Genomic DNA, 17,384 nt, shown 5'->3' on the forward strand with positions numbered 1-17,384 from the left:
GGGGGGGGCGGGAAGTGTGAAGAAAGTAGACAACAAAAGAGGGAACTGACCAGGTAGCATGTTGTTGTTGTTATGTGCCGTGGAGTCCACTGACTCACAGCAAACCCTCCTTGGGTTTCTGAGGCAGTATCACTATGGAAGTAGATTGCCCCATCTTCCTTCCGAGACCAGGTAGCATAGGATGTCTGAATGGTTTTCAAAGCTGGACAATGAATAAGGAAGACCAAAGAAGAATTGGTGCTTTTGAATTATGATGCTGGCAAAGAATACTAAATATACCATGGACTTCCAGGAAAATGAACAAATCTGTCTTGGAAGAAGTACAACCAGAATGCTCTTTAGAAGAGAGGATGGCAAGACTTGGTTTCACGTACTTTGGACAGGGAGACCAGTCCTTGGAAAAGGACATGATGCTTGGTAAAGTAGAGCGTCAGCGAAAAAGAAGAACTTCGTGAGATGGATTGACACGGTGGCTGTAACTACAGGCTCAAACTTAGGAATTGTGAGGATGGTGCTGGACTAAGCAGTGTTTTCATTCTGTCATACACAGGGTTGCTGAGTTTGAACCAAGTCAGCAGCACCTAACAAGAACCACATGGTAATTCTATTTTTAACTTTTTGAGGAACATCAGGCTGTTTTCCATAGTGGCTACACCATTTACATTTCCATCGGCAATGCACAACATTCCATTTTGTGCACTTCTTTGCTAACGCTTATTTTCCTTTTTTAAATGACAGCCAATGTAGTGGGTGTGACGTGATCATGCACACCTGGTAAGTGTGAAGTAGTACTGTACTTCCCTGATGACTAAGGATGTTGAGCATCTTTTCATGTGCTTACTGACCACTGGTCTATCTGCTCTGGAGAAATGTCTCATCAGTTTTTTACCTATTTTTGAAATGGATTGTTTTTAATTTGCTGTTGAGTTGTAGGAGTTCTTCATATATTCCAGGAATTAAACTCTTACCATGTATACATGATTTGCAAATACTTTCTCCCATTCTGTAGGTTGTCTTTTCACTTTCTTAATAATATCCTTTGATGCACAAAAGTTTCTAATTTTGATGAAGTCCAGTTTTTATTTTTTCTTTTGTAGCTTGTGCTTTCATCATCAGGCTCAAGAGAGGTTAGATAACTTGCTCAAGATCACACAGCCTGTAGATGGTGAGATCATTTGAGGACAGACATAAACAGCGTCAAAGCTTGTGCTCTTACCCACTGTACCTTTTCCCTTCTTGAGACTGTAAGCATGTCTGATGTTCCAGTAGGTCTAAGCTTAAGACTAGACCATGCCTGTCTCGCATCACGGTACTACCATGTCTGGTTGTTGTTGTTGTTATGTGCCGCTACCAGAGCTCCCCCATGTCTGGTAGTACCTAGTATATAGCAGGTTCTAGAAAATTATTTGTTGAGTGAATGTGACTCAATGTGAGGAAACGAAGTTATTTGTATAGAACTGGGTGCAGGATAGTGTAGCATTCCTGATATACATCTATATCTGCATCTATATTGTTTTTTTGTTGTTTGTTTGACGTGCTGTCGAGTTAGACCTGACTCATAGCAACTCCTCCTTGGGTTTCCGAGGCGGTGTCACTACAGAAGTAGATTGCCCAACCTTCCTTCCGAAGAGTGGCTGGTGGGTTGAACCACCAGCCTTCTGGTTAGCAGTCAAATGCCTTAGGCACTATGCCACCAGAGCTGTAATATGTATATGTATATGTATATGTATATGTATATGTATATGTATATGTATATATAACAAAACAACAAAATATATGAACAAACAAAAGATCATGTTTAATCGAGCATAACTGATAGATCATATATGCACCATACCTAACTGTAATCAGTGTTGGAAATTCCAAATCTACAGCTATGCAGTTCTTAGTCCAGCCCTTGTCCTAAGCCCTTATCCTAAACCATTGATGTACTACGTGGAATCACTGGTTGGGGTCTAAGTGGCCACAACTGGCAATCTAGATTTTCTCACTTCTCACAAACCTTTTTAACTTCTATCTGGGAGCTCTGGTAGCATAGTGGCTAAGACACTTGCCTGCTAACCAGACGGCTGGCGGTTCAAACCCACCAGCCACTCCTCGGAAGGAAGGTTGGGCAATCCTACTTCCGTAGTGATACTGCCTCGGAAACCCAAGGAGGGGTCGCTATGAGTCGGGGGAGACTCGACGGCACACAACGACGACGATGAGGAGCTATGGCGTCCTGAGAATCCAGCATGGTTGCATTTGTTTCAGAACACTTATAATAAACAACCCAAGTGCAGCGAGCGACACTGTGCTACCTTTGACAGCCTGTCCACGGCCAGTTCTTTATTTCCTAAAACCCAGAGGCAGGCTTATGAAGAGCACTGTCCGTGGCTGCGAATATGCTTAGTCAGCACCATCACTAGCAGGATGCGTAGACAAATCAAAGAAGTGCCTAGGGCGTATAACCTTCCAACTGTTTCTGGAAACAACCTAGGATCCGTGGCACAAAACAAAATACGATAAACATACAGCAACTCCAGTCCAAAATTATCAGTGACTCTTGTCTGGTCCTAAGGGCAAAGACCAAACCAAACTCCCGGCTAACGAGTGGATCCCACTCATAGCAACCCCATAGGGTTTCCAAGGCTGTAAATCTTAGCGGAGAGACAGGTGGGTTCGAACCACTGACTTTTTGGTTGGCAGTCAAATGCTTGAACCCCTAAATCACTACACCGCCAGGGACATAGGTGGTTAAAGCAGGCCGATTGTTTTTAAGGTGCTTTCCACCACATGTAAAGCTATTTTTAAAAGTGCTCTTTGCCCCCATGGGTCGCGCAGACGCCTAATTACTAAGAGGCTGACAAACGTGCAGCTGCAGAGATTTATCGCCCCACGGGAAATAATAAACTGCCACTTCTAGAAATAAAGATCCGCAGCCAATGCAGCGCCTCGGCTCGAGGGATTGGCCATCTCTGCCTTGACGTGAAATGGGCGGGCCCGGCCGATTAGCGACAGCGGCCGCGGGTCGCGGGGAGCTGGGCTGGGAATCCGCGGCTTAAAGGCTAGCTCTGGCGCCCACTCTCCGCCAGCGCCGGAGGTGTCTTCCTGCCCCACGCGTCTCACTAGCACCCCCAAGCCTCGGTACCCGAGTTCGGTGTGGTGTGGACCCGGGCCTGGGTATCCCGCGCGGCCAGGACTCCCCGGCGTGCGGTCGGCGGGGGACGCCGAGGCTAGGCCTGCTGGCGCGGGGCGTTTCCCGGGAGGGCGACCAATCTGTGCAGGGCTGAGCCGGGATTCTCTTCCGCTCACTCTGCCCAGGCCCAGGCTCCTGCGTAGCTCCCGGGAGAGCAGCGGAGAGCTCCCGGCCCTCGGGTAGACGCAATAAGTGAGAGGGAATCCCAGTTGCCTGGAGCTGTGATTGCTGCGACCCGAACCCGCAGCGCTGCGGAAGTGGTATGCGGAGCGCTCGGCTTCACACTGGCAACTTCACTTCTCCCACCATTCGAGAATTGAGAGGGTAGGATGGTGGCGCGGGCTTGGAGAGAGCCTTGTAATCAGTTCGTTCATTAAAACTTTGTGTGTGTGTGTGTGTGTGTGTGTGTGTGAGCATGAAGGTGTAAGTGCTCTGTAGAAATTTAGAAATTATTGTGTAAAGGAATGGGGTTAGTGGTGGTGAGGGCATGTGTTACCCCGGGGCCCACGGGTAAACGGATTCACTGTACAGGATGCGGCCCCGGGCGCTGAGATTTGAGGAAGTGGGAGATGCCCGGGCGGGGGCGCCTCGCCAAGAGTCCGCCACGCGCTGTTTGTTTCCTTTCACTTCCTGCGGCAGCTGCTGAAGATGAGGAGGAGAGCCGGCCTTGGGCGGAGCGGCCTCATTCCCCGGACCTGAGCGCCCACCTGCCGCCGCCAGCGGACTTTCGCAACCAGACCTGGAGCTCCCAGTATGAGTACTCGGTGAACTGGCGTTGTACACGTGGACCTGACACCTCGGGAGGTAATGCTGGCCCAGGTTTGAGTTGCTTGGGGAGAGTGAAAAAATCCAAAAATGGAGGACTTTTCTACCAGGACCTACGGCACTAGTGGCTTGGACAACAGACCTTTGTTCGGAGAGACGTCAGCCAAGGTGAGCGGGGACCATGGCTTTAAGGCCGGGTGTTCGTTGTGTCTGCCTCCCCCTTCCCCTCTTCCCTTCCAGAGTCCTGGCTGGGCCTTTCTGCAGCCCCTTAAAGGACTTGTAAGGAGAAAGCTGGTTCTTCAACCCTGCTTTCCTTCCCAAAATGTTTGATCTGCCACTTTTCTCCTTCTGTGGCACAGGGTTGGCTAAGTGCCTTGAGGGCTGAGTGGAGAAGAGTTCAGAAAGTTCTGGGCTGTTGGAGGCCCTTCAAGGGGAGTGCGGAGGCCCCTTTTCAGGAGGGAAGGCTGATGAGATGTTTGCACAGTCACACCTCCAGCTGGATAGCGGACCTCTAAAGGGCCCTGGAACCCTTTCAGGTGTGTGCCTCTGGCTTCTGTGAGAGAGGGCCAAAGAGAGGTGCTTTTGATTTGTTTACATGGAGCTGTGTTTTCTGCTGAGCCAATGAAGCAATCAAGGAAGGGTGGTGTGCAATGAGAGTACCTTGATGATGGAGCTCCATTTCAGGAAGTGGTTAAAGAATCTCTGGGTCCAAATAGGACATTACACTAGACTTAAATTTTTAAAAAAATACTTGGCTTTTAAAAGTATAACACCTTTATACTCAACTGCTGTCAAGTCAGATCTGACTCATAGCGACCCCTCCTTGTGTTTCCAAGGCAGTATCACTGTGGAAGTAGATTGCCCAGTGTTCCTTCCGAGGAGTGGCTCGTGGGTTTGAACTGCCAGCCTTCTGGTAGCAGTCAAGTGCTTTAGGCGCTACACCAGAGCCCCATATAACCCTTTATAGAAAGCTTCAATTGTGATGCCCTGGGCCATCAATTGAAGAGAGCTACTTTTCCTGCCCTAAGCATTGATATTCTGAGTAGTTTGGGCAAGATTAGCCTGTTTTTCCACTTAGAAAGTGGCATTGGTGATCTTTGTCACCTGACAAAGTGCTTTCAGTCTCTCAGAACAGCATATCAGGAGTCCAGAGTTCCTGGGTTTCTCAGCGTTGTCAGGAACCTTCCAGCTAAAAGGACAGGGAACTTGTACACCTGGCAGTCTGGGACATAACGCTGAATTTGAAAACTGCTAGCCAGCCACAGACTTCTGTTTTATTTTTTAACTTCCATATGGATTTTGGTTTCACTTCTCCAAGTGTTTGGATAAGAAAACATTTAAAGATGGATCCTGAGGAGATGAATCTTACTTTCCTTGTGGCTTTGCATAACCTCAGCCCACGGTGCACCTGGTTTGAGAATCATGGTTCTAGTCCAGTAGTCTTCCTATTCCTGCATATTATTGATCATAATATACTAGGTTTGGAGATCCAGGGACCTGATGTTGGGGTTCAAATAGAAGGAGATTTGGAGGCAGCTTGCTGCTTGGAGGGGCTGCACTCAGGGCATTTGGCTGCCCAGCTGTCCTGAGTTCCGGTATTTAGTCTCTCTCCACACTCACTGGCCCATGGATCAGACTTCTGGCCTCCTTTGACCCTATGGCCCCTGTAATGCAGAGATAGATGACTTGGTGTTAGACTTGTTGATTTATGTAGACACTTAGAAATACTGATGTTTTTTGAAAAGCTTAAAGACCAAAATGCCCAATGACTTTAGGTTTTTTATTGCCTGTGATCCATTTGAAACCAATCTAAGAACTTGAGTAGTCCACATGTATCTGTTTATTGCGTACTTGTTTAGTGTATGGGTATATTTGTTGTTGTTGTTATGTGCCGTGGAGTCAGACCTGACTTATAGCGACCCCTCCTTGGGTTTACAAAGCGGTGTCACTATGGAAGTAGATTGCCCATCCTTCCTTCTGAGGAGTGGCTGGTGGGTTTGAACCGCCAGCCTTCTGGTTAGCAGATACTGCCTCGGAAACCCAAGGAGGGGTTGCTGTGAGTTGGGTCCGACTTGAAGGCACATAACAACAACAGACAACAAGGTGGGCAATATAGGAGTGTTGCCTCAGTAATGAAAGGATAGGACACATGATAGTGGAGCCTGTCCCATGGAGGACAATAACTGCTAAAGCAGGGTGGATTCCTGGGGACCTTGAGGAACCCCCCTCTGACCCTGTGTATTAATGTTCCCAGTGTATTCCCTTTTTAATGTCAGGAAACTGGACACAATAGCCATGTTGCAATGGAAACAATATTGGTGAGTTGCCACATCTGAGAAGAAAATCCAGAAGGGAGGACAGTCTTTCTGTCATCACACTCAAACTCACTTCCGTCAAACCAGATCCAACTCACAGCGACCCCTCCTTGGGTTTCCGAGGCGGTGTCGCAACGGAAGTAGATTGCCCAATCTTCCTTCTGAGGAGTGGCTGATGGGTTTGAACCGCTAGCCTTCTGGTTAGCAGTCAGATGCCTAAGGCACTATACCACCCGAGCTCCTACTTCTTGTCATAGTGTGACAAATGATTTGACCTTTTAGTAATCTTACTTGCTTTGTAACAACTGACAGTATATAGCCTCACAATTTTATTTCTAGAAAGGACCCGAGCTTTATGTAGGTCTATCCCCTAATTTTAACGCAAAGACAATTGAAGCCCAAAGACATACTCTGAGTTAGTGCCAGTGAATACTTTGGAGGGGTGTTTGTGTTTCTTCATTGCCAGGCACTTGCTAGGCATTTATCTTTGTCTTGTTTGGTCATTGAATTCCTTTATAAGATGGCTATTATTATTTGTACTTTACAGCTGAGGAAGCTGGACCTCAAAGAGGTTTATTTGTTCACAGCCATATAACTGGTTCCCTTCTGGTAATGCTTGGCCAGTTTTCCTTTCATTAGTTATAATATGGCATAGTGAGTAGTGACTTGATTAGATAGTCTGTGCCACAGTAGTTCTAAAAGCTGTCTAGATAGTCATGTACCTGTTGCCTTTTCATAGGAAATGGGAGATAAGTAATTTGTCCAAATTCACATAGTGGATGAAAAAGACGCTGAATCATATTGTAGACCAATAAATACATAACTCAAGAGGACTTTGAATAGCACCTTCATGGGGAATCCTGAGGGAACTTCTGTCTTCACCTGTACCTGGTGCCTAGTTGATTTCATTTATTGAAATCCTGCTCAGTCTTTAGCATGGTATTTAGAAATGACTTTAAGGAGCTCTGGTGGTGCAGTGCCTAAGGCAGTTTGACTGCTAACCAGAAGGTTGGCAGTTCAAACCCACCAGGTGCTTTGAGGAAGAACGATAGGGCAATCTACTTGCACAAAGATTTACTGCCTGGGAAACCTAATAGGGGTCACTGTGAGTCAGAATCTACTGGATGGCAGAGGGTTTTACAGATAGAGCTGTGGAAAAAAAGGCAAAGTGAAACTGCTCTCTGTTGTTACAATAAATATCTAAGGGATAATAGACAAAATGAAGAGCTGTTCACCTTTTGTAAGTAATCTCTCTCTCATTCCTTGATACCATTGGGATTATATATTGTTAGCTGGACTGTTTTATTAAGAATGTCGTTCCTGGTCAGAATGTCCAGGTTCCTTTTTCATCTGTTCTGACCCATTCCCAAGTTCTGTGATGTGATAACATCTGTTTCAGGTGAACCATAAGTGTGGCTGGATGCCAAGATACAGCTGAAGTTTACAAACTTACCCTGTAGTTTAGCATTTTTTAAAGGATTAGCATTATCTAATTCTTCCAGGCTCAGGGTCTCTTCTGCCCTTTAAACGTTTGCTTTAGGACAGTGCACAGCTTGGGCAGTCTTTGTAACTGTGCAATAGAGGGACATTAAGAGATCTTTGGGGCTTGTGAATGAATCTTGATTTGCTAGCTAGCTACAGACTCATCTGAAATCGATTTCAGCTAATCTAGTTTGATGAATTTAGGAGGGGAAGGACTGGGCTGTTCTTTCAGTGGGAGAAAGCAAGCCATTATACCATAAAACCCAAAACCTGTTACTATCCAGTTGCTTCTGACTCATAGCAACCCTGTAGGACAGAGTGGACCTGCTGATAGGTTTCCCAAGGCTGTAATCTTTATAGAAGCAGACTGCCACATTTTTCTCCTGCACAGTGGCTGGTGGGTTTGAACTGCTAACTTTTTAGTTAGCAGCCAAGCACTTAACCACTGCACCACCAGGACTCCTCTCAGTGTACCACAGCAAGTGCGAATGGGAAAAGGAGGTCACTATACATGGTGGAACACAGTGTAAACAGTTCTAGACCAGCTTACTCTGTTGATTTTCACTGATGACAAAATAAATGATTTCCTCCCCTAAGAAGGGTGGTGACAATTAATGTCCTTTTATTTCATCCTGGATGTGATGTAACAAAGCAAATGACTTCAGGAGTTGGTGCATACCCTAAACTCCCCAGCAGGTAACATGGAGGTGGGGGTGGGGGGAGACCTCTGTGTAGGGGGCAAGATAGTGGACCCTGAGGTTCAGATTTTGCTCCAAAGGCAAAAATTGCATATATGTTAATGCATTTGCCCTGTATCCTGCCTTTCTCCTCCTCCCCCAAAAAGTAAGCCAACAGACAAAAATGGTGGAGAAACAGGGTCTCTTCAAGGAATTCAGAGGTGGTACACTTGGCCTCTGCAAATTACAGTGTAAGATTGCAGTGTTACTTCATGCCCGTTTTTGGGCTTTTGCTGCTTAATTAAAAACAAAGCTGTGGTTAAGATCGCAGTGTCAGTGCCCGCTGTCCCCAAGCCCTGACCTGGAGACGCACAGGCTGTCTTCCGAGGAGCGCGTGCTTGAAGTGTCTGTCCTCTTGATGGTACTTTTCTGGGAGCGCAGCTCCTTTCTCCGTCAGAGGCAAGCTGGTTGTCCAGGACACTGGAAACCCCTCTCGCCCAGCCTGCCTGGTCAGTTTTAATTACTGTTTCTTGTGGGGTAGAAGCAATTGAGGACAAGCAGACACTGTGACTGTTTTCTTTCCTACTGTCTGTCGTAAGTCTTTCCTCCTCCAGCCCCAGACCAGTGGACTCAAAATCTCTCAGGCATTTGTGTTTTTAGAAGGCTCCTAGGGAACACTGATGCCCACAGGAGGTGGCGATCCACAGGCCCCATGCGTGCTCAGTGTGCCCAGGCTAGCATCCTCCACGGACTCCTTTCCCTTAGCTGCCTCCCTGCCCCTTGCAAATATGGTTTCTTTGAGGAAGTGCCCTTTCTTTTCCGACTTCTCTGACTCTGCTCAGTTTCATTCCCCTCCTTACAACTGTCCTCACAACTCAGTCTATAGTTCATGCTTACGTCCTGTGATCCCCGCACTCAGTGATGCCCCTTGTCCTGTGAGAGTTTTGTATTTTTGTATTTTTCTGTGAGAGTTTCCATTTTTGGCCTCCTTACCTAGAGTATGAGCTCCATGGGGCAGGAGCTAGTGTCCTCATTTCTTTTTAGCACTAGATGTAATGCTTTACTCATTTCTTGATTTTATGTGTGGAAGTTTTAAATGAGGTGAGAATATAGCATCACCAAAAAGTAACCTGCATTCTTGGGGGCACTCTGAACCACCAGTGGTGGAAGGCAGGGCCAGTGTTCTGAAACCTGAAGTGCTGGATACCAAAACAGGAAGTGGTACTTCAAGCTCTCATGCACGGAAAGCCATCACTCTCCCTCCTCCCCACCAAGCCACAGCAAAGAGGCCAGTTGTAAATGGGTAATATATAATATTATACAAAACAAGTTAAACTGAGGCTTGCCCTCCCGGAAGCTGATGGTTTACTGAGTTTCTTCTTTGTAGAGGTGATTTTTCAGGTCTGTGGTGATAGGTTGAGTGTATTCTACTGGATCTTTGTGTGTGTGTGTGTGTGTGTGTGTGTGTGGTCAGACCAGAGGCCAGGGATCTGGTCTAGTGGTACAGTGATCATATTTTCTGAGCTGCCATAGAGATGTGGGTTGACAAACTTGAGTGCCTCTATAGTAGCTATGGAATGCATTTGAAAATGGAGCTGTCCCTGGAAATTGGACATATGACCACCCAGGCTAGAGGCCACCTTAGTTCCTACTTAGCTCTTAGCTCTTAACAGTCTGATTTCTTATTGACAAGGCTCCCCATTAGCTATGGCAGAAGTAATGTTAATACTTTAGTAGGTATTACTTACCTAATTTCCTGACCTTCTATTGAATGCCAGGCACTCAATTCTAGAGCCTTTACATGTATTATCTCCTAATTGTTATGGCAACCCTGCATGTTAGACCCAGCGTACAAATTCGGGAACTAAGGCTTAAAAGCTAAGTGACTTGCCCAAAACCACAGGTGGGCATATGGTAGGAGAATAAATCTAAGTCAGGTCTATCGGGCTTCTAAGCTCACAGTCTTGTCACTGTATGCCTCATTCTGAAGCTTAGAGTGAGGGTACGTCCCATGGTACCAACTCTAAGGGACATTTTCCCACTTAAAATTGAAAACCAAACTTACTGCCATCAAGTCCGTCCTAACTCATAGTGACTCCTCCTTGGGTTTCGGAGGCAGTATCTCTGTGGAAGTAGATTGCCCAATCTTCCTTCCAAGGAGTAGCTGGTAGGTTTGAACCTCTAGCCTTCTGGTTAATAGTCAGATGCCTTAGGCACTACGCTACCAGAGATCCTTAAACATGCATAGTAGGTTTGTTTTCTCCTGTAATCTTATTTCCACAATTGGTGCTCCAGTAAAAAAAAGTGTATATTTCAATCTCATGTATCTAAGAAGGAGAATAGGGTAGGATGGGTGTACAAAAATATCCACAACTGAGAAGTGCTTCGAAATGTGAATAAGGGAAAACAAAAATGTCTATAAATATGCTTTCTCTAGATAAAAATGAAGAAGTTGGTGTTCAGAACCACACATAGCAGTGAAGGTTGTGCTTTTGAGAGCGAGTTCAGAGTGGGCGAGTAGTAAAGGGTGGGTGTGCCTGCATTCTCATAAATCCCTTCTCACGCATCCTGTGCTCTTGGAACCAGGTCAAAGTCCACCGTTTCTGCAGGAAGTGTCAGAACATTAGTATCTATGGTCAGAGTTCATTGTGCCCAGTATTAGCCAGTAAGGCAAGATGTCCCCTTTGCTGTAAACCCATGCAGATGCTTCTCCTGTGGTTGCCTGTGATGAGTGTGTGAGGGGGAGCTCTGCTTAGGCAACCATGCAGCTCTAGGGAAGGTAAATTAAACCTACAGGCAGGCCTGGAGGTTTCTTGCTTCAGCTGGGTCCAAACCTTTTCTCACATTTCCTGTCCTCTCAGCATGTTTGTTCTTAGAAGTATCCCTTGGCTCTAACTGGGCCAGTTCAGAGCTTTCATGACATGTTTTCCACTGTGATTTGGAAGAAGACAAAGCCATTTCTGAGAATTGTGGTTTTATTTATGGCATTGGAACCCTTAAGTTTAGAAATACAAAATTTTAGAGGCAAAATTGTAGGATGTGGCTCAAGGGTCTGAATCGGTCAGTCCAGGAAAACAATGGTAGGAACTCATGCCCTTTGGATATTTAATACATGCAGAATATATTGCCCTTCTCTATCCCTCATGACAGAAGATAGCGACTGAGTATAAATAGGATTGAGCCTTTAACAATCAAAGTACTGGAAGAAGGGGGGATTCTTCTGGAGGCATCAGGTCAGATGACTTTTGAGGCTTGGACTTTGAAGCAAGAGTAATATTTTTGACAGAGGAAGAGGTGACAGCAAATCCCAAACAGGGGCCCCAGCTTGAGTAATAGTAGTAGTAGCAGGAAGGTATAGGAAATATGAGAGAACTGTGAATGTTCGATTGTGACCGGACACTAGAACTTGGGAGGAATGGGCTGGGCCTAAGATTTTTTTTTTTAATTGTTATTTTGGGTGAAAATTTACAGAGCAAATTCACTTCCCGTACAGCAGTTCACATACACTTTGTCTCATGACATTGACTACAATTTACCCTGAGGCAACAGCTCCCCTCCCATTTCCTGCTGATAGCCACTTCTTCCCTGTGTCCATCCCTCCATGCACGCCTGCTCCCTGAACTGTCTCCCTGTGCATAAACAGCCCCTTTTTCTCCCATGATTGTTCTCTCCAAGGAGTGTATCTACCTCAGGTACATGTTCAACTCATATGCCTGTCTACTACTTGGCTGGAAGCCACAGGTGTGGGTTCAATTCCAGACCTGAAGGGCAGCTAGGGGCCATTGTCTCAGTGGTTCCACCAGGCTCCATCAGGCCAGCAAACATGGTCCCCCTTTTTTCCCATTTTTCTCCAAATGATTTTGAGTTTTGTTCCACATTGTTCTCCCTCTCTATCCAGGATCTCTTCCATAGATCCCCCTCCAAGTGGGTGACAGTGGTAGCTGGGCACCATCTAGTTCTTCTGGTCTCATAGTTGTATAGGCTGCAGATTGGATGGTGTACCAGTCACTAGGATAAATTGTTTCTATGAATCTTTGGTTTTCTTCATTCTGATGAAGAGTTTTGAATACTGTACTAAGAGTTTGGATTTTCTTCTACAGGTTGTTAAATGTGCACGCGCGTTTTTTTTTCCCCATTCAGTTATTAAGTGTACATTACATTCTAGGAAATGTGCTATGGGTTGGAAATACTATTGTGAGTTAGACAATTTACCTGTCTTTTCTCATATGCAGCATAGATAGGAAGGCATTAAACACACCCTTGTTCCTCTCTCTTCTTTGCCTGCTTCAGTCACTCTGGCCTTTTTTACTTCACCAAGCTCATTCTTCTTACCTCAGTGTGTTTATACTTGCAGTACTCACTGCAGTATCCATCTCCCGGGTATTTGTATGTCCAATTTCTTTTATCCTATAAAGGTCCCTGCTCAAATGTCATATCCTCAGAGAGGGCTCCTTGACCTTCCTTTTAAGAATAGCTCCTTCATTTCAAGGAGCTCTGTAGCATAGTGCCTAAGGCACTTGACTGCTAACCAGAAGGCTGGCGGTTCAAACCCACCAGCCACTCCTCGGAAGGAAGGAAGGTTGGGCAATCCTACTTCCGTAGTGATACTGCCTTGGAAACCCAAGGAGGGGTCCCTATGCATAAGTCGGGGCCAACTCGACGGCAAATAACCACCACCACCACCTTCATTTCTACCCTGGTCATTCTTCATCTACTCTGTTTTTATTTTGTTCCTAACACTTAGCATGTAGAAAAAAAAGTGAATGAATGAATGATCAGATGGAAAGCAGGGTGGATGGAAGGCTCTTCTGATATTTGGAGACAGTTAAAAACACACATTTCAACTCAGTTGGCTTATTCTTTTACCTGACATTTGAACATGTTATGTGCTGGGCACTGCAATGGTATATTTGTACAATTTGAAGGTATCTCAGCTCTGGGCAGTGGTAGCTCCCACAGGTACACACCATGGCTATGTCTGAATTAGAGAAAGTGCTCCTTCCTCTAGGTGGATGTAGCCCTGTGCCAGCATGCACAGCTTGGAGAGTATATCATTGGGCTGGTTCCCATAGGCAGTGGCTCAGAATACAACTGTAAACAAGACAGGATCCTTAACCTCCCATCCCTTACAGTCTAGGGGAGGAGGTGAGTAAACTGGCATTTACAGCTAGGAGAATTTAATGGCTTCATAGGCTTTATTTATTTTTAAATTTTATTGTGATTTGGTTGAAAGTTTACAGAGCAGATTCATTTTCTATACCCATTTTGTTTCATGACACTGACTGCCATTCCCCAGTTTAACAGCTCTCTTTCCACTTTGTCCCTGTACTTACCTCTTCTTGGTGTCCTTCCCTCCCATGCACCACTCGCCCCCACCCCAAGCTGTCTCCCTGTCCTTCTGTTCTCCTACAGTTGATCGCACCAGGGAGTGTATCTACCTGATTTAATATTCAGCCCATGTGCCTGTCTGTTGTTTGGCTGGAAGCCACAGGAGTGAGTTCAGTTCCAGACCTGAAGGGTAACTAGGGGCTATAGTCTCAGGGGTCTCACCAGGCTCTATCTCTATCAGACTGGCAAACCTGGTCTTTTTTAAATGATTTTGAATTTTGTTCCACATTGTTCCCTCACTCTATCCAGGATCTCCTGCACTAATCCCTTCTGAGTGGTTGACAGTGGTAGTTGGGTATCATCTAGTTCTTCAGGTCTCGTGGTCATATATGGCATTGTCTGCCAGTCCCATGGATTGTTTTCATGCATCTTTGGTTTTCTTCATTATTCTTTGCTCTGGATGAGGAGACCCATCATTGCATCTAGATGGCCACTTGCAAGCTTTTAAGATCCCAGTTGCTACTTGCCAAAGTAGAATGTAGAATAATGCTTCTGTGTAGTATGTAATGCCAACTGAGCTTGGTATCCCCTGTGACCATGGTCCCAAGCCCTCATGTCCAACAACATGCTCCCTTGGGGTAGCTGGCTATGGCCAAAAAGTTACCACAACCTTGTCCTTTGTTCTGCTATATTCCTGGACATTCTTATAGCACAGATACACTTGTAGAAACATCATCTGCCAACCCTATATATGGGCATGAGCATGCTCCCCCAGCTTCTTGGTCTTTAAATAAAGGCTTAGCTGTGAAACATAGCAGTGCTTGGTAGGGGTGGAGTGACCCCAGTTTAGGCTTACAAAGTATGGAGCAGATTAATTTATCTACCAGGGTGGGTTGCGTGCATTGCTGAAGCTGCCAACATATGGTCAGAGATTAGTAGAGAGATCTTTGGTGTGATAGGAAAGGTTTCAGTCAGTGAATGTTGGTAAAGACCAGATCCAGGGGTAGAGAAAGGGGAAGGCTGGAGGGTTCTGACTAGAAGCTGTTATTTCTGACAGTCTCATTCAGATGTGTGATGAGAGTAACTCCTTTTGGGGAGAGGGACTCTGTGGGAAATGGGATTGTTTCATTTAACCAGCATTTATAGTGCACGAACAGTGTAGGTTCTATGGAAGGAAAACAAATGCATACTTCCCTACTCTTAAGTAACTGCCAGTCTTAGTGGAGGAGACAGGCAGTATGATTTATTGTGATGTCTTAAGTGTAAAGGGTCCCTGGGTGGTGCAAACAGTCCACACTTGACTACTAATCAAAAGGGTGGCAGTTAGAACCTACCCAGTGGCACCATGGAAGAAAGACCTGGTGATCTGTGTCTGTAAGATTACAGCCAAAAAAACCTCAGGGAACACAGTTCTGCTGTAACGTGGGGTCACCATGAATTGTAATTGACTCAGTAGCAGTTACGTTTTGTGTTTGTGTTTTAAGTGCAAAATCTGGATGGGGATGATCTGAGAGCCCTGATATAGGAACACCTAGCCTCCTGAGGGGAAACAGTCCTGAAATGATTCATAGGGGAGGTGATGGTTGAGTTCTGAAGGATGAGTAGTCACATTGGCAATGGCATTTCAGCCACCCAGCTGAGAAGTGCTTTGCCCCACATTCACACTCTTAGAACTTATGACATTATGCCTTCAGCTTTTCTTGTGGGCCAGTGTGTGAAATATCTGTATTTTCTCTCTGTATTTGCATCAAATTTTTCTTAAGTCAGGAAAAGTTTGTTTCTTCTAATGATGCAGAAGTGTACTTTTATTAGTGAGAATATTTAAAGCCCTTTGTACTTCCCTCTTGCCTGCCAGAAGTCTTAGTAACTAAAATTTGAGCTTACATCAGAAATGCTTCTTTTAGCCTACTTTTCTTTTTGTAAATTCTTTTATACCTTCTTTCCATTCTGCATCTTCCCTAGAAATTTTGCCTTGTTTTTTTTTTTTAATTGTTGCACAGTGGCCTTGGATTTTTCTGTAGTAGCATAAGCCCTTCAAATCCGTTTTGGAAGTTGGCAGAACTGAAGAATTGAAGACTGAACATGAAGTCATTCGTTAGTATTCTAATACTGATTCTGTGAAGAATCAGGATGTATATTTTGTAGGACTATCGTGAAAATTTTCACAACTGGATAGCTTAAAACAAGTTTCTTATACTACATAAAGTTTATTTTCTCGTAGTTGCATAGAGTAGAAGTCCAAAATCAAAGTGTTGGCAGTGTCCTATTCTCTCAGTAAATTCTAAGGATTATTCCTTCGTTGTCTCATAGCAGGTGGTCCCAGATTTTTAGCTCATGGCAGCTTAACTCTAATCTCTACCTCCATCTTCACTTGGCTGCCTTCCCTGTGTTTGTGTGCCTAAGGCACTTGACTGTTAACCAGAAGGCTGGCGGTTCAAACCTACCAGCCACTCCTCGGAAGGAAGGTTGGGCAATCTACTTCCGTAGTGATACTGCCTCGGAAACCCAAGGAGGGGTCACTATGAGTCCGGTCCGACTTGACGGCACATAACAACAACCCTACGCCAGTATGAACGCATGTTAACAGATTAAATCTACAAACCCTATTTCCAGATAAGGTCACACTCAGCGGTACCAGGGTTAGGACTTCACCGTATCTTTTTTAGGGGGACATAATACAACCTGAATACAGGATATTGAGGACAAATGCCTGCATTTTTATTTTGGAAGTTACTATCAATTTCCTCCCAAGTCATCACCACCTGAGCACTTGAAATGAGTTTGGTGTTACATGTCTTATATCAAGATGCTGATCAATGACTGAACAAGCAAGATTGGGGGCTGGTCTGCTTGTTGATCACAGGGGACAGGGCTTCTAGCTGATAAAGTGGTGTGTGAAGCTGATGATCCAGAACCTTAAGCTGTCAGAACTGGAAGGGATCTGGTATCATTTGGCCAGCCATCTCATTTGATAGACCCCCCCATGAGTGAAGGGATCCTTTTGAGGTCCCACAGCTTGGCAGTAGCAGAACTGAGATTAGAACATTTCGGTCTCCTAACTCTTAATTTCAGGGTCCATGTGTATTAGGCTAAGGATTCTTACACTTTTGACCTATTCGTTAGGTTTGCATTTTGCAAATAATATTGGATAGACTTCTCTTACCTAAGCCTTATGACCTTGGGCAAATCATTGTCTCATTGAAATTCGGCACCTATTGGTAAAAATGGAGATCACAAGGTCCCCTACCATTCCAGGTACAAACCTTTTGCATGTATGTTCATCTTTTTCTCCTTTCCCCTGAAAAGAAGATGTGACTCCCTTAGGCTAAGGCTAATCTCTTTGCTTGTGCGTTGCATTCCAGCTCCTTTCCTCTCAGCTCTCATGAAACTTGCTCAACTATCAACCATCTTGATTTATCCCATTTCTTTTCTCACAGCGACTTTTTTCCCCCTCCCCTGGATCCTTGTAGAGTTCCCTCTCTTCGTAAACTACTTTTTTTCTTTTCTTCTTGCTCATCTGCTAGTCTTCCTGTTAGGTTTTGACTTCGTCTGATATCTTACCCACTTTGATCATGTTGTCAGAAGGGACCATTCCCTGGGATATGATGCTTAGTAAAGTGGAGGGGCAATTAAAAAGGG

General features: G+C 45.2%; 1 protein-coding gene across 1 annotated transcript in view; it reads left to right on the plus strand.

The window, feature by feature from the left end:
- Positions 1-4,033: 4,033 nt before the first annotated feature.
- The window catches only part of TMEM243 (transmembrane protein 243), a 22,776-nt gene continuing 9,425 nt past the window's right edge, over positions 4,034-17,384 (plus strand). The window contains exon 1 of the mRNA XM_007956625.1: positions 4,034-4,111. Coding sequence (XP_007954816.1) covers positions 4,034-4,111 — 78 coding nt within the window. The remainder of the gene's footprint in view (positions 4,112-17,384) is intronic.

The sequence above is a fragment of the Orycteropus afer genome, unplaced genomic scaffold (assembly GCF_000298275.1).
Source record: "Orycteropus afer afer isolate SDZICR_OR568_19922 unplaced genomic scaffold, OryAfe1.0 scaffold00644, whole genome shotgun sequence".
Lineage (NCBI taxonomy): Eukaryota > Metazoa > Chordata > Mammalia > Tubulidentata > Orycteropodidae > Orycteropus > Orycteropus afer.